The sequence below is a fragment of the Neopelma chrysocephalum genome, unplaced genomic scaffold (genome assembly GCF_003984885.1).
Source record: "Neopelma chrysocephalum unplaced genomic scaffold, ASM398488v2 Primary Assembly neopelma1_67, whole genome shotgun sequence".
Taxonomy (NCBI): Eukaryota; Metazoa; Chordata; class Aves; order Passeriformes; family Pipridae; genus Neopelma; species Neopelma chrysocephalum.
Genome location: NW_020897726.1, coordinates 4,212,590 through 4,237,339, shown reverse-complemented (window position 1 = coordinate 4,237,339; position 24,750 = coordinate 4,212,590). Strand labels below are relative to the sequence as shown.

The window sequence follows — 24,750 nt, the reverse complement described above, 5'->3', positions numbered from 1 at the left end:
CTTAGAACAAACTTAGCAGTTCCGGGGTGTAAGATGTTTACTTAAATCACCTTTTAGTTGGCACTAGTGCACAGGGAAGAACTCTAGGAAAATTCCCTTGAGCCAGTTAAGCTTTCTGTAAGTGAGCTGGCTACAGGAGCTCACTTTTAAAGATATTTGACTGTGTCTACAGCTTCTGGTAATCAAATAGGTGGTGTCTGTTACATACGAATATAAAAACAAAAAGAGCAAGCAAAGCAAACCCACACTTGCAAAACACTCTTTGTCCAGAGTAGCAGCTATAGCTTTTGCTCTGCCCTGCAATGTGCTGGGTGTAGTTTGATCCTGAGAGTTTGAAAGTTACAGCAGCACCACATAAAAACATAACCCGTGCCTGAAACTCAAGAGGAGCTTTTATCGTCTATTCAACTGGCTCTTGTTCCTTAGCTGAAATATCCCAGCTTTTGAGCACAGTTTAATTGGTTGTCACCCACTTCCTGTACTTTGAAATGAAACAGCTAATTAATTCAGGTTAATAGTATTAGCAGGGTCTATTGCAGTGCTTAAGATAACAACACACAGCTGTACTGTGCTTGTGCCTACACCTTATCCAATAACCAGCATTCTAGACGTCAAGACACCTCCCATCTGCCCAAGTGTGATATTCTTTACCGCTGAATACTATTCTGCATAAACATCTAGGTTAGAAAGCACAACATTTAAATCTTAATAGGTTTTTTTTTCAGAAATAAGAGGGTCACTGAAAAAATAAATCATTTTAAAAAAGAAAAAGGTGGTTAATTTTGAACAGTTTTGCTTTATCTTTGAGGTATCAGCTGTAGTCAGTTCACTCAGGACTCTGTAATAACATGGAGACACTGAAAAATTAGGACAATGCAGAAACAACTACCTGCTTATGTGAATCTGGGACTAGCACTTAAAAAATACTTATTTAACACTTAAAAAATTACTATCTTTGTTTTGAAGGTAGCTTGCTATTTGTTAATAGCATAAATATGGAATCACAGAATCATAGCAAGTGTGAGAATCTTTTTTCATTTCCTGTACCCATCCAAAAAAAAAAAGTAAGAATGTTTTTATTAGGCTAAACTGTGCTGCTATACCACACAGCTAGCATGCAGGAAGGGAAATGAAGACAGACATGAACTGTGTATGAGATAACTTATTTTATTTATTCAATTCTCAACTTAATTTTGATGCTAAAAATTGGTCAAAGGCACTTCAAAGAAGGTATTTAAGAAACAAATCCTTATGGTGATCATTCCAGACAAGTCACCAACTTTTATCTACCATTAGGAACACAACTACCCATAACTGCAAAGTGAAACATTCACAGGTTTTAAGTGGAGTATACTGTCCAGCAGCAAGATTCAATTCTTTTAGACTATTAATAACATTTGTGGAGTATTTTAAATACAGTATGGTAGAACAAAGCAAATTACACTTTTGGAGTTCCACAGACAATTTCTTGACAGAAAAAGGACAAAACTGCCTTTCCCAGTGGTCCTGTATTGAGGAATCCATTTTCATCTGTGCGTGCACTATCAGTATCAGTAGCAGGTACAGCAGAGAAATAACCCACACTTTTCTGTCGTACAAAGGCAAAACACTCTGCTCAGATAACAAACTGTTCGTAAGAGCTACTCTATCAGCTACTCACTGAAATTTATAATTCTGGAAGCAAAACAGAACAAATGGCAACATGTGAAGAAAAAGTCATTTTTAATATACACCCCCACCAAAGCAAAACAAAGTGTCCTTAAAGGCAAAAGGTACTGGGAAAAGAGCTTCCACAAAATGAGAAAAGGTATTAACATCATCAGTGTGTAAACTCTTAAACAAGACCAATACAGACTGCAAAAATGAATTGGGAGTGAAAGAAGATTAAAATTGGTCTTTTTCTGCAAACCAAGATTAATATTCTCCACTGATTAAGAACAGTGATCAGGAGGTAACTTCTTGGCATTCTCAATCTTTGTGAACTGAAAAGCACTTAATACAAGGTTAAAATGTTACTCTGTCACACTAAGAGACATTTCCACATCCACTGCCCAGTAATTTTACGAAAAAAGTTCAAAATTTTTAAATGGATCATTTAAATCACTACAGTGCTTTTAGGTTTTATAAAATGAAGAGATCTCTTTCAGAAACAAAACCAAACCAAACCAGAGAGCAATAACCTGCATGGCCTAAGTGAGTCCATGTTGCTGTGCTTCAGAAAGTCTCTCCACCTGAAATACAGCCTTCCTTGGGCTGCAAAAACGCTCAAACTCAATAAATACTTTCTCAAAGCACAAAGACCTGAGAGTGAAATAACAAACTACCAATAGTAGCATAGTATTGTACATGAAAACTATACTAACTGTTCACATTCCAATCTTGTCTACTGAGACTTCTGAAGGCAGTGAGATACAAACCAATTATTCCAGAGGTATCAGCTCATGGTTATGGCAATACAGTTCAACAGCAAACAACAGGCCTCTGTTATAATCACAGAATGTAAAACCCGATACTTTTCTACCTTGTCTGGAAGGAAACAAAATTCTTTGTAGTGCTGTTAAAAAGGCAAAAGAAATAGATTCAGAGGTCTATGCACAAGGACACTTTAAAACAAAGCAAGAATGGACATTTGAAGAAAAGGCTACTCGTTTCTCCAGACAGGACACCCACTTACCACAAGGTAGTATGTCCTTAGCCTTATTTCCCCTCAGAAATGGAACTTGTCTCTTTGTTTTTCCAGTCTCTCTGAGGTCCTGCATGTTTTGTGGAAAGGGATATTCCTGCCCTGCTCTGCTAAACTTACAAGCCCCAGCTGGGCCGCAGATAAGAATTAGAACTGCTGCTGAGAAAAGGCTTCACCAGGACCTCAACAGTGGCTGGTTTACCTTGCCACCTCAGCAAACAACCTGTGTGAACTTTAAATATCCCACTACCTGCTTCCTCCTGTCCACCTGAGACTTATGCAGGATGAAACTGCAAAGCCAGAGTCAGGATAGTCAGGATAGTAAGGAACATGAAGAGAAAATGATGTTGTTTCATAAGGCAGCACAGGGCAAACATATGACAAAAATCTGCAGAAAATATGCAGGATTAGTTCTGCCTGCTGTGGTAGAAAATCTTTTAATCCCCACGGATGAACTGAGGAAGAAATCAGGAATAAAGGAACTGTACAGTAGTTCAGTAGCTCTTCTACATGGGCTGAATTTACAAAGAGATTAGGTTGGGATCTTGATTTCATTTTATACCTTCCTTAATTATTCTTAATATTTTAACTGCATGTTTGAACAATGCCACTGGAGTTACCAATTCCATATGGATTTCACAATATGATTGGTTTGTGCTGCACATGGGATAAACATTTAGCTTACAAAAAGAAGCCCCTCTCAGCATGGTAACATCCACTGTCCTGTGGACAAGCATCCCTCTGACTAGAGCAAACTGGAAACTTCTTCCTTTTTTAATCAATGCAGTTATAATTTTCTGCTAAAGTCAATGAACATAAAATAAAGCTCATGTCCCTATCAGTACTTCAGAGGCAGTCCTGCTTATGAAAGACCAACAGATTCAACCCTGCAAGAACTATTTGTTTAATTAATACTATATGAATTCAGCCTACATTCAGGCAGAGAAGATGTATGCAGCATTTCAACACTGTGAGCTGTTTCAGTAATTACCATTGTTGCAGAGCAATGGTCAGAAAGGAAGTCATGACTTTACTGTTGGACAACAGACAGAACCTCAATCTGTACTAGAATTACCTTAAAAAAAAAAATCCAGTACTTTATGGTAACACCTTCTTCCAGGAACATCCTGAAGGACAGCAGTAGTAATTAAGGCTGTCTGCTACCAGTATGTGCCCTTTCCAAAACAATGACTGGAGGTAATTAGGTTATGTCCAAATTCATCAATATGATGAAGGTGAAAAGTAATAAAAACATGAAGAAACTTTTGTTCAAGTGTGGAATAAAGACACATTACATGTCATGCTTAATCCCATCCCCCCATACTGCTATTCACTCAATTTGAAAAGGAGAAAACCAGAAAGTTTTATGTTAAATCTATAAAACATAGGTTTGGCCTCTGAAAAAAATTCAGTAATTAAAACACCTATTTTGTCCCACACCAAGAAAGTGTTTCCAGTTAAGAGGCAGAGATACTTATGAAATAGTGGAGAAAGTTAATGCACTTTGAAAGATTCCTACATTCAGGCTGGCTTACCTGAATTACTATATGCTTCAGCTTCAGAAAGAGCAAAATAAGGATCATTTACCAATTTGTACTGAAAAAGGGTACAAGAAGCAGATACAGAAGAAATTTTTTAAGCGGAGAAAAAAATGTTCAGAAAAGTGCAATTAAGTACTTCAGCCAAATAAACTGGCTTTCCTGCAGTTTTAGAATAGGACTTGTTCGTATCTGAAAATTTTAATCTCTAAGTACAGTGATGTGAAAATTAAACAGAAACAAACTAATTATAATAGTGGCTGAAACCAGGTTGTTACAATGCCACTGTAACTTTGCTAAGATACTATTCTTTCCGGTTTACCTAGAATGTGGGATGGAAGACAGACTTCTATTTCAAAAAGCATCTACCTTATGTTGAGAAATACTCAGATTAATTTTTATCTCCATTCAACCAACAGGATGAGTTAATAAGAGAAAAAAAAAAAGCCACAGGCAAATATGTAAGCAGCTTGGATCACCTCAGCAACTTAAACAACAGTAACTATTTCTAGGTTTCCCCTTAAAACAGTAGTGATCCAACTTCATATTGTTTTGTACAAGAGACTTAAAATTTTTAAAACTAACTCACAGCAGTGAATACCATTTCTGAAACAACTCAGATTAATCTTGTGTCTGAATTTCTGCCTATTCATAATAACTAGTCTGTTGTTAAGGCAAAGCAGACTTGAGACTCTTACTATTGTGCCTCTCCCTTCCTTTTAGGGCAAGATACACAAAGTATCTTCAAGATGTTGGTAACACTAGAGAAAGCCATCATGAAGTGTTTGACTGAGCAGCATCCAATTTCGAGTATTAAAATTGACTGAACAGAGAGGAAACAGAGGAGAACAGAAAAAGGAACAGAAGTACTGTATGATTATCTGTGAACCCATCCACTATGTTTTTTATACAAATTCTTCCAGGTATTAGTGTAAAAGAACAATCTCCTATTTCACAGCTTTAGGGCCCCAAATCTTTGGGGCTCCAAGGTAACACTCTCACAAACAGTCAGAGCCAGCACCAGACTCTACTGAACACAGTGTGACAGGAAGTACTGCCAACTTGATTTTTGAAATAAGAATTGCCAGGAGAAATTTCAGTCCACAAGCTTCATGCACGAGTTTGAGGAGACTCTTACTCCTTGTACTGGCTTCTTTTTGGTTTCTTCAAAGTCCAATTATCTCTCAGAAATTTTTTGCTTTAGCTTTTCATTATCCTCCAGTGCTTCATTTTTGCTCTGCTCTTCTGGATTCTTTGACAAATCAGGATTGTACCGATACAAATACCCATATGGACGAAGATGATAAATCAAATATTCCAAATGATACATAGTCACAGAATCAACATAATGGAATGAAACTGCTAGATCAGAGCAGCATCCAGGACCCTGAAACACAAAACAAGGCAAAATAATCACCAAGAACTGCAAAGCATGCCCTGGACCATGGATTCAGGGAGAATTCAAAGAAATACGTGATTTAATGGTAGGAAATTCACTATCATCAGTTACATATATACTTCAAAACTTAATGTTAGGCAAGCAAAATGTACCAGACATATCTGCCACAGCATCTTTTCAAAATAAAGCTGACAAAGTCTTCTGCTTCTGTGATCAAGCCAGCGAAAAAACTGGCTGCCCTCATCAATGTCAGAGGCTTTGATATGAGACAAATATGACAGGACAAATCAAATTGGTGACTTCCATTATGGATCAGTTACAGATGGAACTGTCCACAGCTCAGCTACCTGTACACTGCAGCCACAGCTAAAGCTGTTGCATCCTGGCACACTAAATACAGTATATCATAGCTGGTTTAAGCTACAGAAACACTCTAGCTCCTGAATACAAGTATAAAAATAGATGCTGCTTTCCAATGAAAAGAATCCACTAAAAAAACTAGACTCTCTTTTTTTCAGCTTTAATGTGTAAAAAATCCCAAATCCTGTCCTTGAATTTTTCCACCTATGCTATTCTCGAAGCTCTCTGAAAAAAAATAACTGCTCCCCTACCCATGCTTTTTTTTTTTGACCCTGGAAATTTCAGATGTGGAACATAATGGAGAGTCCTGAAGTTCTTCCTGTAAGAATGTTTCCATTTGTAAATGCTATTTTTGATGCTACAACAAAAGAATTAAAAAAAGTTTTGCCAGCTCTTATGGTTGCCTTCATTTCTACAGAAGGGAGTAGAGTCCAATACAACTATACAAGGAAATCTGATCATATTTCCTTGTTTGAGTCATGTTTTTATTTCCATACCAGGCAATGTTTATTCTTCTGCATTTTTTTCAATGCAATTCACTTACATGTACATTTTAACAACTTTCAATAAAAAAGTGAGGGCAGGGCAGGTAGTGCAGTGCAGAGTTCAAGTTGGGTTGAGAAGCTAGGAACACTTTGTGTGAGATATGGGGGAACAAAACAGTAACTTTGCAAGGACAATACTAGTGGTGACACTTGACAAACGCGTCATAAAGGTTTCACAATTTTTTGCTGTCCATAAAACACAGCAAAACAGCAATAATAGTTTAAGATTCACTACCTCTTCTGGAACATTAACTTTTTAGCATCAACTTTAGTTGATTAGTGTATTTAACACATCTCCACATATGCGTATCAGAGGATGTCACAAAAAAAATCTTCATTTCTAAAATATATTGAGCTGCTATTAAACTGCTAATTAACACATCACATGCTCATACACATCCTAAGATACACTTCACAAAATGAGTACCTAAGGACTTACCTCTACAGCAGGATAGTAATTGTAATTCCAGTACCAGAATGTTTTTGGTAGATATCCTCTGATTAAGTGATGTTCTGGAACAAAGGGATGAAAGGTTTCTCTACCACTTGTATCCCTAGAATCTCCTGCTTCCACATTAATGATCTCCATGCATTTTCCTAGTGCTAGATCTTCAATAGAGGAACTATGAGAGCATTTATTCGTTTTAAATGCAGCAACAAATCTCTTCAGAGCTTCTTTGCTCAGAACATACCCTGCTCCTCCACTCATGTAGCCCTGCTTCACATAAGGCTTAAATCTTCTTCCAAAGTATATTGGTTGTTCTGGACTGTATTTTGAAAGAAGCCATCTCAAATTGTCCAATATAACATATGTATCATCATCTGCTTTCATAAACCAATCAGCATCATCAAAATAATGGTCATATACATACTGAAAAGCTTTAATAGTCTTCCAGTACAGTTGGTCTCTGCCTTCTTTGGTTTCTAGGCCCACAGTTGGGAAGTCTTTATTTTCTTCAGAGCTCATAAAAAGCACTTTATTACAGCGTTGAGCCCAAGTGGCCTTAACATGCTTGGCTTTCTTTTCTAGATTTTGAGGTCCAGTCATGACCCAACACAGTATTTTCACCTTCTGATACAGCCCCTCTGCAATATTTTTATCCTCATCTAAAAAAAGAGGAAAGTTGCAAAACAGTATTAGACTTGATTGCAAAACAAACTAGGAGCAATCTCCCCCCAGATATTCTGTTTCCAGATCAGAAAAAACATGTAGACAGAAAAGAGGCTTTTGATTCCAAATGTACCAGTTCATTAACTCAGTGTTAGATTTCAGAAGGAAACGAGCAAGACTAAAAACCAAGACACTAAAATTCTTAAAGCTACTTCAACTTCACAGGATAAAGGACAGCATAAGAGTTATATCAAAATGAGTATCTGTTCAGGGAAGTGTGGCTTTAGCAAAACTTGATTTCTATATAAAAGCTGTTCAGAAGCAACCTCTTTATGGTGTTTGGAGGACTAATGAAAATTTAAAATATTTTTGCTATTCACAGTGAACACTACTTAATGATTAAAACATAGAAAGGCCAAAAAGCTAATAAGCTTTTTTACATATATTCACCTTAACTAACAAAGCCTAATGAATATTTCTAAAACAGCAACATATTTTTCAAGAACAAAGCAGATGGTAAGCCAGAAATAATTTATTACCGAACCAAATTAAATCTTATTTGTAAAAAAAAACCCCAAACAGATTAAATAAGTTAGGATACTATGAAACTAGTATTATTGTTGTCCTAAAATGTTTTTATTTGCAGACAGTCCAGCAGAATAAACAGTTACCTGAGGTGCGTAATATAACATTTTTCAAGCTGCCAAAGCATTCATTTCCCACAAAGAAACATATTCACTTGATACATACACAAAGATTTTAACTCTTGTAAAAGAATATTTCACAGAGAGTAAGATCTGCATAACTGGTACCATAAAATATTCCTGCTTACACTTTATGCAACTACAGATCAGATTTCTTTGTAACAATGTGCTACTCACATTTGTAACAATGTGAAACACTCACAAACTCCTCTTACAAAGTTCAGAGTTTAAATATGTTTAAATAACCAACTATTTACTAACATCTTCAGCATATGCATTACAGTGCAATTTTTCTCATCCAAGCTGCCCCTACTCAAAAACTATCTGTATTTAGGATTTAGAATGAACTTATTTAATGAGATATGTCAAATATAAAAGTAGTCCTGAAGTATCTGAAGGGTCTACCTTCTCTGAAAAAATAAAAATAATCAGAGTGCAAGAGAATTTATCTGGCTTTGACTGCAAACAGCAAAGTATGCTTGGACTGCTGCATAATCAGCTTGGCAAGCCATGCCCACAGTGACTCCCTCCGTCCTCCCTCCCAGCTCCAATTCCATGTTTTACTAATCACATCAAAAAGTGAGTTTCTTTTTTTATAGCTTTATCTTAGAGGTTAGATCAAAATTTAAAAGCAGTGCAAAATTAGTTCCTTATGGCTAAAAAGCAATTCAGCCATACCTATAATGCCAGCAAATATATCTGCTTGGTAAAACTGTCATTTGACGTCAGTATTTCATTTCAGAAGTTACTGCTACAAACAAGTCTGGATACAAAAGTTGGACAAACAGTTGGACTCACAGGAAAAAAAAATCACTACTGTCATAAAAATGTAAACAAAGAAAACGAGGTTCAGTAGAACCTCAAGAGAACAAAGTTATTTAGATACAACCTGAACATGGGGAAAGTAAAAGAAAATGATTCATACAAATTCTTGGCAGTGAAGAAAGCAGCATTTTGCAATGCATGAAAAGGAAGCACATTATCTCACTAGCCAGGTGTAACAAAATACCTTTATGCTGTCCAGCATCTGCATTGAAATTCATTTGTCCTTGCAACTGATTGTTATCAATATCTGCTGAGTGTTGACCATGTGGATCATTGTGAAGAACATGAGGCTGGATCTTAACTTGTTCTTCTAGTATAATGCTAAACAGAAGATAGCAGATGAAAAATCCTATTGCTGATCCAAAAGTGAAGGTTAGAAGGTTCATCAAAGACTTAGAAGAGGCCATCTCCTGAAGGTAAGACACTGTAAAAACCAAATGAAAAATACACTAAGCTTAAAGCTTAACACAGAAATTAAATCCAAAAAAAATCAAGGACTAAATCTCTGAAAGCAGCAAACTAAGTTCTAGCTCAGATTCAGCTCCCGTGAGCTCACACAGAAGTTTATGCACATCCATTGTACATCCATTGATAAGTTTAGTGTGAAAGGCCTATCATATATTCCTTATCTTAAAATTAGAAAGGACAGTAATAAATCATAGAAGTGGCTGTACATAAAAAAACCTACTCATTTTATTTATATGACATTGATATAAGAATGTATATGTTGAAGTGCAGTAGCTTTATAAAACTATAGTATATGTTGACTTTTTTATTCTCTTCATCCCACGAAACCGCGCTTTAAAATGCAATACCTAAATCTTCTATGAGCTAAAAGATGATGATCTACAGCAATTTACAGGTCAAGATACAGCATGATCATGAGGTGTTCTTAAAATTCCAAGAGTAAATACATTACAGGAATTCTTTAGCAGATGTCAATCACAAGTAGGTTTTGAAGATTATAAAAGCAAATCTATTTCCAAATTAGGGCAGTTTTCCTTAAACTTTTAGGAATTAGTGAGGATAGACTTTCAGAAGAAAGAGTAAGATGACATCTGAATTTTCATACAGAAACACCCATTTTTAAAATGAAGAGAAGCAAGTGCATCAGCCTTAAGGCCTCTTTTACACATCAAAAACTTGTATTCCAGTAATAAAAAACCCCCTGCATTTCAGCCACACCCTTGCTCCTCAGAAACTAAAGGATTTGGGTGACCATTTTTTATTAAACCAAATCAGCATGTATGTCTGCATAAAGGGAGTTTTATACATCCAAAACAAGTATGAATTTTAATATATTAAACACTTGAAAACCAATTTCAAGTTGTTGAGGCCTGAGGTTTTTTCATCTTTGCAAAGAGTGGAGATATTTTCTAATAAGTCATGACTAAACTACAAAAACATTGACTGCTAAATATATACTGGATTCAAGCCAGAGCCTTGCAAACAAGTCAATGATGTTCCCTCCCTTAGGATCATTATTAATGACAGCGGGCAGAACCCAATAAAGTGCATTAGGGAGCCAAAAAAAGAAAATTATGGAACGTACAGAGCATCGATGAAAACCATTGATCAGAGCAGAGCTGCAGCCACCAAAACAACTTGTTTAGCCTGCTCCCCCCCTTCTGTCATTGGCTGTACAGTCTATCGGAAACAGGCTGTCCCCAAGCAAGCAAGAATGAATCACTGTCCAGTAACATGCATGCAAAAGTCCAGCTGTCTGTCTGTCCTTTCACCCTCCTGAAGGAAAAGCAGAGAGGACGGAATGCAGGTGTGCACGTTGCTAGGTTGGCACTTTCAGAAATCCATCAGATTTACTGCACATATGCAGATCAAAATCATTTGAGAGTGAAGAGGCTGTAACGTGATAATGCTTTTCTTTCTGCACTGCTAGAAAAAAGAAATAAAACTGAAAACACAGCTTGACGCACAAAATAAAAATCAAGAAATGTAAAGGCTGTATAAAATTCACATGATTATAACTATGGTTGATAAGGAGCTGTGAAAGCACATTATACAATTTTTTAATCGCATATTGTCTTCCCTCACTTTAGTGCTACATCTTGGTGGAGATGAATGATTGCCTTTGGACAGCACATCTCAAAGTATAAAATTGACTGTATAATCATTTGTGACCCAGGCCTTGAAAAAATTACTTGGTTTCCAGCTTTATTTCTATTCTTTTACGCCACTAAATTGAGAAGAAAACACGAGGATTTTGAGCAGCCTTTGAGAATGCAAAGGATCCATTGTAATAAAATTATTTCCACAAAGTCCCCTCAAAATTTGCAATACACAAAGGGAAATGGCCAGAATAAAACAATGCTTTCCTTCAGCATATTAAAAGTAGGAAAAAAATAAAAACCCATGCATGCACACAGTGTAGCTACAGCACTTTCTTCATTGTTCTACTTTTCAATATTAGATATCTCTCTGCCATACAATTTCAGTTATCTGCTCTAACAACTCATTACTCTTGCTTGGAGAGAAAAAAAAAGAAAACCATCTGAAAATAGCTGTGGCTTATTTAACCATGGAATTAAGTTAAATTGGATTCTTTAGGAAAAAATTAAATGTATTGGAAATGCTAAAAAATAAAAAAATGCATTCATCACATTGGATGCTCTGTCAATCAGAAGCTGATTTGGCAGTACTTCACACACAAAGAGGATTTCTCAAAGTAGGTAGGTAGTTGTGCTTCATATTTGATATGAAATGCCTCTAGTTACAGTTTTCAATCTAAAATAATCTGCTTATCATTCTATCAATTTTATACCAACAGACTGGATAATTACAAATGTGTGTGGGTGTGTATCCATATGTTTATAAACTCCAACAGTAAACTGGACAGAAAACTTAATTCTGTCACAACATAACAGTCATTTTAGATTTGGCTCCAAATTTAAGTTTTGTGAATCAATGATTTCTACATCTTCAAGCTTACAGAAAAACCGCTGAACCCGGCAGCCCACTGAAGACAAGGCTGCTGCAACTCTATGTCCCCAGATCCAGCCAGGCTGAGGATGTATTCCCATAGTTATGCATGCAAAGATGGATATACACATGGCTGACCACACAGATCAACATAGCTAAAAGAGGTGTTCATGCAAACACAATCATGGTCTGGCCTTATGCTGCTCATCTCCTTAGCTGACAAGCACAAAAGTTTGTTAGTGGGGAATACACACATATGTACAATGTGGATACCTCCAGTAACTGGTCTCAGACCCTCAATCTATTCAGGAACCAACCCCAGATCCTCAGCGGCCCCGGAGCACTACTCTGTTCTCAAATTGAAGACTCTTTGATCTTACTAGCACTTGTCCCACACTTTCAGTTGCCTCAAAACCTGGCTCCCAAGCCTCTTAATTCCACTCACTGGCTAACCCTGAGTGACATTCACTAGCAATCACACACTGGCATACTTGCCAAGACAATACCCTTGCACCCCAGTGTCCCCAGTTATGAGCACTCCCGACACACCAGCCTCTGTGACTTATGGTCTCTACTCCAGCTGCTGGCATTTAGACTCTCACTCACTCCAGTGTCTCCAGTTGCTGGCACACCAGACACAAGTCTCTACTTATTGTATGTGCTACTTACTGTGTGTCTCCAATTGCTGCCACTTAGAGCTCAGTATGCACACATAAATGCAGCACAAAGTCCTCTTGTACAGGAAAACAGTTGTAAGTGCAGCTTAACGAGCAAAGAGGACAGGCAGGGCACAGTCAAACATACTGATCAGCCACTTGTTTCCAATTGACCAGGCCTTTTATCTTATCCTTTTATTTTCCTGTACTTGTTTCCTTCCTTTAGACCCACCCTTCAGCACCCCATAAATTCTGTACAGTCACAACACACTTTGCTCCTGAATCCCATAATATGTCCCTTATTTTCCAGGCAGTTAGCCCCCTCAATCTTGTGAGCTGCTCGAGACAGCCTTCCTGGTGACTTCTCTTGCTGCACGTCACACCTGGGCAGTGGGGCTGGTGGCTCTCCAGTGACAGAACCAGGGGCTGCTTCCTCTGATGAGACTGAATCTCTCCTGTTGCTGCTGTGCCTCTGTGCAGTCCTGGTGACAAGCTTTTTAACGTGTCAATCTAAATTACTGCTCTCACTCTGCTACAACAGTGTGTTAAAGTCACCTTCCCAAGCCAATGGAAACTTAGGGAACACCCATGCAATAGGAAGACATGATACTGGAGCTTGCCTCATTCCCAAATGCCCAATAAGAAACAACTCAACCACCTTTAAAATTAATACTTTCACACAATCTTTGAATCATGTAACTTTCTGAGCTTGTTTAAAGGGGAAACACATTCAACAAAAAAACCCCAACCAACTAACCAACCAAAAAAAGACCCCAAAAAACAAAAACCCACAACCAACCAACCAACCATCAAATCTGAGATTTTGAAATTTACAGAATGCAGAACATAACTCCAATTTTACACATATTTATCCCAGTATCATTCTGTAATCACTTTAAGATTTAATGAATCAACAATGAGAAATGTGGTTAAAACTATATACACAGCTAACTCTTTCTTGTATCCCTTAGTTAGGAAATGAGGGGGAAGCTCTGAGGCCCCAGGATGAAACAGGACCTAAATATCCTCTGAGAGCTGCATAAATAGCAATGAAATTGATCTCTACCACCATGTCCTTAACAGTCAGGCAACACATCAGAATAATTTAAGTCAAAATGGAGAAAAAAACGTAGTTAGGTGTGCAATGCACGAGAAAGGTCTTTTGCTAAGTAACATTTATTGCTGGCTGCTTTATATATTCACATACTTCTAAAACGAAAACATATGTACAAGTTGTACATAATGTTGCCTGCATCGAGAATTACTGTGAGGTGCTGCAGTTTCCCATCGACTAAGCACAGATTACACTTTTCCACTTAAAAAAAAAAAAAATCTAATGCTGTGAGCATTTCTTTGGAGAGGAACTCTTCCCATCAAAAAAATCCTGCTTTTTCTACCAAAAAATACAAACCAAGTATAGATGGACAACAACGGCACTGAAACCAGAAGCGTATCAATCCAAAGTACAGGTGCGCGGGAAGGAAGATTTGGTAACCTCCTTCCTCATTCCAAAAGCTAACGCCCTCCCTCGGTAACATGTGCCCGCGCCCGCGGCTTCCTAGACCTCTCGCAGCCCAGCCCTTGCCCAGGCCGTCAGCCCAGGAAGTCGCGCTGCGGGGGCAAGAGCACAGACTCCCCCCTCCACAGGCACCTCGCTGCCTGCGCTGGGCTCCGCGGCACTGGCGCTCATCCCAGGAGACCCCTCGTCCAGCGCCCCTCCTTCCCCGGCGGGCGGCCGGGCACCTGCTGTCCGCGCACCCGCGGGTTCCCTGCTCGCCGCCGGCGGGACACGCCGGCCGCACTCTCCCGCCCTGTCCCCAAAGGGAGGAGCCCCTCCCGAGGTTCCCTCCGCGTCGCCCCCGCGAGCGGGACGCTGCCCCCCGAGGCCTGACCGCCCCCCCCGGCCCGGCCCGGCCCGGCCCGGCCCAGCCCAGCGCCCGCTCCCCCCTCACCTCGCAGGCCGGCGGGGCCCCTGCGCGCGATCAGCCACGTAGCGGCGCGCGGGCACCCGCTGGCCGCGTGCAGGGCAGGAAGCCGAGGGCGAGCGCGCCGCAGGACCCGCCGGACCCCCCGCGCCGCGGTGCCGGTGCCGGTGCCTCCGGCCCCATCCCGCGGCCGCCCCGCGCCACGCCGCGCTGCGGGCCCGCCCCCGGGGCGGGCGGAGGAGCGGCACCGCCCCGCCGCCCGCTCCTTGGACGGAGAGCGCCCGGGGGGCGTGGCCGGCCCGGCATGGGCGCTTTTAACCGTTTTTCCGTCGCGGTGGCGACTTCGCCGCGTGGCAGCGCGCGCGTCTCTCCCGCCCGCTGTGTCCTTCCTTCCTTCGTTCCCTCCGCGGGCACGGGAATCCGCCCTTCCTTCTCGCCCCGCTCGTCCGCCGGCAGCGCGGCCACGTTGTCGGGCCGGGCCGCGAGTAGCGGCGCCTCCCGTGTGGAGAGGCCCCGGCGCGGCGGCGGCGATAGGTGAGGGCGGGTGACCCGGGTCGGGGCCGCAGCGTGAGAGCGGCGGGCAGCTCAGCTGCCGCGCTCCGTGGCTCGGTCAGGGCTTCGAGCGGTGCGGGGAAAAAACGTGCCAGGGGAAGGGGAGGGTGCGGGAGGAACGGGGGAGCGGCACCTTCCCCGGGGCGCCCAGGGGTCGGTGAGCGGCGCGGCGCTCCAGCAGTGCATGCCCGGCACGGTCAGTAGGGAAATGCCCCGGGCACTGTCCGCCCACCCTTCCACCGCGTTACCTTGCTCTTGCCTGCCTGGGAGCGGCTGTGCTAGGCGCTCAGGCCGGGCTGCGGAGCTCCGCTGCGCTCCAGCCCCTCATTCCCTCACTTCAGCCGGTCTGGAGCTGCTGCTCTTCCAAAATACCATTAGGCAACTGCAAGGGGTGTTGCTAGGATACCGAGCCCTCTGCAATCGCTCCTTATCTCCCTGTGCTAACGCTGCCTACCTTTCCAACAGCTCTGACGTTTCTCTCTCGATGTCTTTCCATAAGAAAAATCTCTTAAATAAGAGGGATTGCAGATTTAAAAGCTGTTTTTCATTAAAATGTAACCGAAGGATAGAATTTTGCTAACAGTGGGTAGTTAATGGATCTCTGTAGTTAATAGGGAGACTGTTTGTGTTGTGGTTTGTTTGGGGGTTTGGGGTTTTTTTTTGGGGGGGGCACTTAAGTACTGGGTGCAGGTACGTGCAAACAAGAATTGGTCCCTCCTGAAGGCCCCTAGTGTTTCTGTAAATGGAGGTCACTGCACACACTGCTCTTGATGTCTCACTGTTTCTCCTCCCTCCCAATGGTTCTCAGTCCTCCTTCAGCCTGTCCAGGGGCTCAGTCCAAACTGTAGCTTTCTCTTTTAATGGCTGTAGATCTGTGTATTTTCCTTCTGTCTCCCCTCTCTCCAAAACAATTACCCCCTTAGCATGTGCCCTTTCTATTTTCATGTCTATTTTTAGTTCTCTTTCTCTAAATGATAGGTTACACAGAGTCATTTAGGTTGGAAAGACCTCCAACATCACTGAGATTAGCTCAATTGATATGGACATGGCGCTACTAACACCAAAGTCACGAGTTCTATCCCTGTACAGGCCATTCACTTAAGAGTTGGATGCTATTATCCAAGTGGGTCCCTCCCTACTGAGAATAATCTGTGACTGAGTCCAACCTTTGACCAATCTTCACCTCGTCAACTAGACCGTAACACTAAGTGCCACATCCACTCATTTCTTGAACACTTCCAGGGATGGCGACTACACCACATCTCCTGGGCAGCCCATTCCAATGTTACAAACCTTTCCATGAAAAAAATTCTTCGTGATGTCCAACCTGAACCTCCCCTGGTGCAGCTTTGAGGCCATTTCCTCTTGTCCTATTGATAATTTCCTGGGAGAAGAGGCCAACACCCACCTTGCAACAACCTCCTTTCAAAGTAGTTGGAGAGAGTGATAAGGTCTCCCCTGATCTTTTTTTTCTCCAGACTGAACACCTCCAGCTCCTTCAGCCACTCCCCATATGACTTACTCATTAGACCCTTCCCCAGCCCTGTTGCCCTTCTCTGGACATGCTCCAGCACCTCAATATCCCTCTTGAAGTGAAGGACCCACTACTCAAGGTGCAGCCTTATGTCATTCAGGAGATTCTGGCTTTTGTACCAGTTTAGGAAGCTCCTATGTTCCGTATAGCTCCAGGTCATAGTTTCTCATTCCTTCCCCATCCCGCAGTTTGCTGCCCACTTTGAATAAAAATTACAAGCAATTTGGTGAATGGTATCTTCTTAAACTAGTTTCAACATAGAAGAAAGGCAGAAGTGAGTTGAGCACATTTCTTCTAGGGGAAAATTTGTTTGGCATTAAGAAAATGAACAATAAACAAAACGACAATGGAAATTGCAGTCTGCGAAACCAAAAAAATAAATATGTCTGTCTTCTTGTTTCCCTTTTTTTTGTCCCTACCACATTTTGATAGAAGTACTGTCCATCCCATTTCCAGGGCATGCATTAAATTTCTGAAATAGATCAAGCGAAGTTTTCAAACTGTATTATACTACAGATAATGCAGCATGTCTGAGTTGAACGCATGACTTCCATTTTGCTTGGTGAACTCTAAAGCCTGGTCTTGCATCACAGGAGCTCTACTGTCAAGGACTATATCCCATGTATATTACATACACATATATTTATGCATGAAGTGCTACACTTTTTTCATACTGACGTGTTCATTGAGCTGTTTCAGTCTCTGTTAGGCTAGTTTGAAAGGAAATTTTCAAAGAGAGAAGGTGGAATGTATTGTAATTTAACAAAAGTCTCTCACAGCTTGCCTATTAATATTGGTACATAAAGTTTGCTTTAACAAATGTGACTTTTTTGGCCACGTTGTAATGGCTGTTTAATATTTTAGGGAGATATTTACATACCACACATACAAGCAGGTTTTGTTTGGTTGGTTTTGGTTTTTTTTTCACTCAGGGATAGATGAGCAATCTCTTACCGTTCAGAGTAAGGAAATGTGCTCCTGCATATGCAGTGGTAGCAAACAATTCCACGCCTTCTACTGTTCAGCACTGCTTTGCATAACACACTGCCTGTGGGTGGATACGTAGAGGGAAAAGCCATTCTTGTTCTGGGTCAGAAAGGGGAAGCAGGCCTGGTGCTCTCTCTTGTTTGCAGGGTGTTCAGATCTGCTTGACCACAGTTACTTTCTATATAAATATACTACTGCTACAGGAGGCTCCTCAGGTGCGGAGAATGCCCACCAGAGGTGGGGGACAATCATATCCTGATAATATGTCAAGGAGATTCATATCACTTACCTTCTGGCATGTGTGGCTAGGAACAAATGAGAGGGAAATTAAATTTCTAGTATTTTAATTTAAAAGCAAATCAATCACTTTGGTCTTCACGTCAGTAAAGAGAAAAGAAGGAGATCTGTCTTTACTTAGGAGGGCCAGCTATATTCAACAAAAAGACTGTTTTGTGCATGATTCCAAAAGGGGCGGGGCAAAAGCAGGGTAGCAGGCCCTTAATCCCTCTGCCCATCACTAGGTAGGTCTTCATGAGATAGTTGTCTGGGCATTTTCACATCTACATCCTCTGAGAGCACTCTGTAGTATGGACCAACCATAAAAGCCCACTCACAGATCAGCTACTGCTCTCGACTCCCCTCATTTCCATGCACGGGAGTCTGGGAACACAGGTTTCTAAATAGGAAAGCTGACAAAAAATTAAGGTGGAAGGCAAAATGCAACAGTTGCTGTGAGGCTCTGCAATTTGGCAAGTCACTGACTACATACATAACATTTAAATATTTAATTGGATTTTTAATAAATATCTACGGTGAAACTGTGATTTCCTTCTGTAGCTAGCTTTCTACAAGCTAATGGGTGATAAGTAATCAGCTTTACCAGATCAAATTCTACACACCATTTTGTTTTCTTAACACTTTGTTTAATTGTAAATGGTCTTATATTGAGTCTGTTTATGCCATTGCTTTTATGAATCATCAGCAAGACCGTGAAAATATTATATGAGTAATTTCCATGTATTTTGATTGAAAGCTACTTTTGTGTTCTCTGTTCACTCCTATTTGGTCAGACAACCAGATTAAATTGAATACCTTATTTGCTTAATATTATTTATAAAAAAAACCAAACTTCACTAACTTGACTATTCACATTTAGTAAGGCCATTCTTCTCTAAAGAACCTATTACTCATTCTGTGTCCGCTTGTGAACCCACAAGTTGGAGGCACACTGGACTGGATCAAGTTATAAAGATCATGTTACACATACCTACCCTAATTCCTAGAACAGAACAAAGGCCTTTAGGAAAGTGAATGGAGTTTCAATTTACCAACATCTTTGCCCACTTGACTTGGGGCAGGATGCACTAATTTGCTGCTGTGGTTTCCTGGAACAGTTAGAACCATATATGGAGCTGTAAAAATAATTTATTTACCGTGATCTGATTACTGTGTGAAATAAGGTGTAATATAATATAATAAACCCTGAGACCCTGAGATTAGCTCAGTTGGTTACAGCATGGTGCTAATAACACCATTGTGGGTTTGATCCCTGTACAGGCCATTCACTTAAGAGTTTGACTTGATGAGCCTTTTGGGTCCCTCCCAATGCAAATTGTTGGGATTCCGTGAGTGTATAACTCCACCTTTCTTTTACGTGTAAGAACAACAGGTGGCTGAAAGTCTGACATCCTATTATGATACTGAACTTTACTCGCTGTATTTCTTGAACAAACAATAGTGGAACTCCCAATAGTGGAATAATACACGTTACTGATCAGTGAAGTTAGAAGTACTGTCTGCATTTAAACAATTGTACAATCTCTATGCTGCTGTTTGTGCTTGCAACAAATAATTGACTTAAAACAAGCCATTGTGAACTTCCAGATCAGTATTCAGTGTGTGCCAAAAACTTCAGTGATATATTTTGAATGGCAGAATAAGAAATTAACTACTGAATCTTGCTAAAAAAATGTGAAATTTAAAAGAACATTTTTTAAAAGTTTGAAATAAAGGGAATTTTTTCATTATCAAAATTTAAAAAAATATTAAACATCTTTTATTTTGATGAGAAGTATCAGACAAAATGTATTAGGCGGTTATTCCAGAAATTCTGCAAGAAAAGCACTTGTCATAATGTTTCTATCCTGTTTACAGACCTATCCCAAAACCCACTTCAGAATGGTCTGGGCTACATCCATATTTCTAGGGATGAAACAGTGCCTGGGACCATTCAAAGTAAGTTGAGGGCTGTGTTGCAGCCCTTGAAATGAGATTTTGGTATCATGAAACTGAGAAAATGACACTCACTTTCAGTGCTGTGGAAAGTGACGGGAAGGCATGCAGGAGCACTGACAGCCTAGGAAGTCTACTGGGATTCTCCCAGAGGGCTGCATGGTGGATGGACCAAAACCTCAACCTTGTCCATATTGCTCCTTAGAAGTGGCACTTGGCAAGTGTTACTCTATTACCTTGCCCAGGCATTTTCTCAAGGAATGCTACTTAGCAGGGACATAAATCCCACTAATCAGTGTGCTAATAGCCAGGCTCCCATATCTGAATTTACTTTCTCACCCTGATTTATTTGTAGAAATAGCCTCACAAAACCTTCTTTAAGCACTTTAGAAAAATGCATCTTTCTTTATTCTTATTACTGATATATTTCTGTATAGATAAGTATATTTCCGTTTATTTTACGTATGCGTGCAACTTAAAAGTTAGCTAGGGCAAGTGCAAATATTTTCTCTGTCAAATCCTACAATAGCAATAAAATAATATATTCCCTAATAACAAAAACACTGATAAGAGAGATATATTTCAGAACAGATCAAGGAGTAGCCAACCCTTGCAGTTAGATTATTTTATTTGCCTGTCTGGTACCTGTCAAAAGCGAAGAGGTTCAGAGGGTGGTAGTCAACCAAGACTCCAAGTAATGCTGCTATAAGGTATTAGTCTTGTATAACTGCATTTCTATGAGAGTTGATAGAAGATTTTAGTTGGCTTGTGTTTCTTTTCTTTGGTAAAAAAGAAAGCTTAATAAAAATGTTGGAATTAATACCAGAAACCACATTATTACCTGGCATCTGCGATATGAGATGAGACATTGTTTAGTAAGAATTGGAATGCAGAACTAACTCTCCTTCTTTGCAATCATCCACTGTTTAATTCTTTTAATCCTTTTTAATTGGTACTGCATTTTGAGTTCCTTTAGAATTGGTTTTCTTCTCTTTTTTGGTTTTCTATTTTTGAATCAGGAAGAATTCTCTTTCTTCTCTTTATATGTAAAGAAACAAAGCTATTGTTATGAAGTCTGTCGTTAGTTTCTAGTTACAGAAGAATCGGGAGGAAAGACACTTGATTTTACTGTTTATATGATAGCAGGAACAACAACAGACGTTTTACCTCTGTACAGAATTCAGAATTAATTCCTGGGAAAAAAGGAGAGTAAGTAGCTGTAATAATTATATAACATTTGAAGGGTTCAATGCTACTGGATTTAACAAAATTGCTAAGACATACTGTGAAGTGAGCTCTATTTTAGTGTGTACTTGTATGAAAAAATGGGGAGAAATTTCTTTCATTATTAGTATTTTTCTTTACAGGAGTAATTGGCTTAGTATATGTGGTAGTGTAGTTTTTTATTTTCCACACTGCAGTGTGTTACATTTGCCAGTCTAGTTATTTCATTGCAGACCTTTGTTGCATTTGTTCTACACCTCTCTTTCTGGTAACAACAGTACTAGCAGGGTGACAGTTTCTCATTTTGAGGTAATAGCTCGACCTAGTGATGAGAAAGAGCTGCTACAGTCATATGTATTAGAATAGTTTCTCAATCTTTTATAAACCAAAGACTGACTAGCTTTCTTTAAAAATAATTCTCATGCAGTGTTCAATAACTGTTATTATTCTTTCTCTATTGTTCTTAATTTTATTTAAGAGAGCATATTGGTTGCTTTTTAGCACATTTTACCAAACACTTTTTATGTCCTCCAGACACAAATCACAAAATTAAATATAGTGCTTTAAAAGACTAAAGCAGCACAACTGAGGGTGTCAAAATAACTTTAGTAGAATTATGTCCATTTATTCCTGCTGAAAAAAATACATTTTAGTGTATTTTAAAACTCAGTTATATATATTCAAGCATGAATTTAGCTGTTACAGCTTTATACCAGCAAACTATGTCTCTTACAGCTGAATTTAGCTGTATTCTAGGTGAAAATAAATCTTGTTTGTATTAAACAAAACATCTATTGAACAGGGCAAAATCTCACAATGGGCTAATTACAATGTAAAAGTGAACTGAAGATTGTAGTATTGACTACAAGAGTTACTTTAAATGCTAATTCAGCTGACACCCAATCTTTACCACTGTATGAAAAAGAACCAGAATTTAAATTAGTTCTACTATTATGGTTCTAAAAACTTTAGAGAATTATGCTGTTTTATGTTGCAGAGTCAATATCAGCTAATTTTTCTTTCTTAATCTGTAAGTGGTTAAAAAAGCATACGTATAGTGCTTTGGTTTTGTGGTTTGTTTCCCTCTCCCCCTCCCCAGGAGGAGAATAAATTACACTGGATTCCTTCTCATTAGCCAAGACCACTATTGAGTTAAAGTCAGCAATGTTTCATTCCTCTGTGGTCCTCGGCCTTCTGACAATAGAGCCATTGGTATGCCATATGCCGTGCCTGCCATGTGCACTGTATGGCCAACAGCTCTTTCAACAACCCTTTCTTGTCTGTGCTAAGAAACACGGGGGATAATGGAAGGGCTGGGATGTTAAAAAAAGGATGCGGCCGTAGGGAAAAAATGCTTAGTCTTTTGTACAGGCAATAACAAATCACCTTACTTTGTGTTCTCTCTTGTTGCTACACTAGACATGTCTTCCTAGTACTTTACTGAAGTCCTGAATGCCTGGGCTCTAGAAAAGATTTTCTTTTAACACTTCAGTAGCACTGTGACCTTTAACTCCAGGGTCAGAGCAAGTCTTATTTGTTTTGAAGCTTAACATAATTAAGCAGAAAGGAAAGAAAAAGGATTAAATAAGAGAGACTATAGCAATAGGAACTCTCAGTGGGAGAGACAAGTACTTTTTGTACTATGAGAGAAAAGATTTTGTCTGGAGGAGAGACAAGGAGACTGCATGTCCTTTAAATGTCTTCAAAAGGAAGAGAAAAGACCAGAGAAGAAAAAAAAAGGAAAAATAAATATATTCAAACTATAGGAACAAACAGCTCTGTTAGGTTGATAAGTTATTTAAAAGCTGCAAGCTCTCTGGCATGTGGTGTATTCCACTGGGTAAAAGCCAGACTAAGTGATACAAATGGGAGCCTACCTTACTTCAAACTACAGATCTTCAAACAGCTTTTGAATTTGACAGTTTGTCTTTTCTTTTTTTTTTTCTCCACTCAGATACAGAAATTAAAGTACGGTTCTGCCTGAGATTTTGAGTGCAAGCACTCAATCTTTTAAGAGCACATAGTGTTACTGGTCTCCTGGGGACGGAAAACCAATATAGGCAAAGATCTTTGCTCTCTGCATACACATGTCCTTGACATGCAAACACGTTTCAGATGTGTTGCCAGAACACCTGGCACTACAGTTATTGCCTGGTGAATGTACAAGTATCCAACAAGCCTTTATATTTGAAAGACAGCCAGAGTATGAGTTATGCTATTTATATCAACCCATGAGACTGGAGAGGAGGAACTGATCTCCACCTTCCCCTAAGTCCTGCCCACCACTGATCTGCCCCAGTGTATAACAGGCTGCCAATGCTGCTATGGTATATGGATGTTTCTATGTGGCTCCATTAAGAGAAACAACCTTCTGCTTTCAAGCTCCGTCCCTGTCATAGAAAATAGACTAGGCTGCTTCCAGAAAGAGCATTTGCCACTTCATTTTCTATTATTGCCACAATGCTGGATCACGTAGCAATGCCTGTCTAAAGTCACTCTTTCCTGGTGGTAATGAAGCCATACACTAATTCCCTGCACCAAGAATGGCATTAGATTCTTATTATAGCACATTCAGGAACAGACATGAATACACAAAGTACAGAGACTTCAACACCAAAGTAAATTGTAGATGCTGACAATCACGAGCAAACCAATAGTAGCACATGCCATTCAGTTAGGCCTGTGACAATGTGTGTCAAAGTGTTGTGTAGCAAACATATCAAGGAAAAAATTCAGATGTGAAAATACAGGATTCTTGGTGATCTTTGCCCAGCTCACGTCATCAACATTCAGTCACTGAAAGCTGCGAAAAGTAGAGTTTGAGGTATCTGGAAACTTGGAATTGCCTATTCCCACAACTCCATTATTACACAAGTTAGGATTGGAGAAGGAAAAGCCAAGTCTTGCTACTGCAATTCAGGATGTGTTCAAGGCCAGACGGAGAGTCCATCTGGTCCAAGTAGTTGGTCTAAGCTAAAACTGGATTCTGGATGCAAAGGGAGTCCTAAGATTGTAGACAAGATACATCCTTCTCCTTCCCACAACCACAATCTTCAATTTCTATTTTTCAAAAATAGAAATTGTTTCAGCATTGTCTTTTTTATCTCTCAAATTGTTGGTGATGAAGCATCTTAAACAGTCCATGACTACATAGATTGTTTGGTAGGGTGCAGAATGCCTGTGTTCCACTGCTACTTACTAGTAATTTATGTGTAAAGGGCTGGTACAAGGCTGAGCTCATGTATACCAATAGAATTTCTGATGTTTTACAGTCCTGCCCATCATAATGACCTGGCCCATGAATCCACTTGTGATAACCTTGACCATCAACAAAAGGTCTTCAATTCCTGCCTAAGAAACTGCAGAGAACGTGTACTGGACGCTGACAGAAAAGGGAAGGTCTTTCTCTCATATTTGAGTCTGGCCATTGTTTTTAATTCAGATCTTGTTTTCTTGCACAGCTCCAGTGAGAGCAAAGGATGGGAACAGAGAGCTGGGAGAGCCACCAACACAAAAACAGCTGAAATGTGTTCTCTCA

General features: G+C 39.9%; 1 protein-coding gene across 2 annotated transcripts; it reads right to left on the bottom strand.

Annotated features, from left to right (window-relative positions):
- Window positions 1-1,151: 1,151 nt before the first annotated feature.
- On the bottom strand, window positions 1,152-15,691 carry C1GALT1 (core 1 synthase, glycoprotein-N-acetylgalactosamine 3-beta-galactosyltransferase 1). Of its 2 annotated transcripts, none has more exons than XM_027684728.1 (4): window positions 15,484-15,691; window positions 9,350-9,589; window positions 6,965-7,632; window positions 1,152-5,608 (listed from the first exon to the last, which is right to left on the bottom strand). In XM_027684728.1, the coding sequence occupies exons 2-4, from the start codon at window positions 9,570-9,572 to the stop codon at window positions 5,399-5,401; spliced, it is 1,101 nt and encodes a 366-aa protein (XP_027540529.1). In that variant the 5' UTR covers window positions 9,573-9,589; window positions 15,484-15,691; the 3' UTR covers window positions 1,152-5,398. The 2 variants fall into 2 exon arrangements, with proteins under 2 accessions (XP_027540529.1, XP_027540530.1); XM_027684729.1 differs by lacking the exon at window positions 15,484-15,691 and adding an exon at window positions 14,711-14,802.
- Between the last annotated feature and the right edge of the window lie 9,059 nt (window positions 15,692-24,750).

What these genes read in the sequence shown, in the direction of transcription:
- C1GALT1 (XM_027684728.1), bottom strand. Translation starts at nt 9,572, where the DNA reads ATGGCCTCTTCTAAGTCTTTGATGAACCTTCTAACCTTCACTTTTGGA. An exon ending in AGATGCTGGACAGCATAAAG is followed by an intron (nt 7,633 to 9,349) that starts GTATTTTGTTAC and finishes CTCTTTTTTTAG; the next exon opens with ATGAGGATAAAAATATTGCA. An exon ending in ATTACTATCCTGCTGTAGAG is followed by an intron (nt 5,609 to 6,964) that starts GTAAGTCCTTAG and finishes TTTGTGTTTCAG; the next exon opens with GGTCCTGGATGCTGCTCTGA.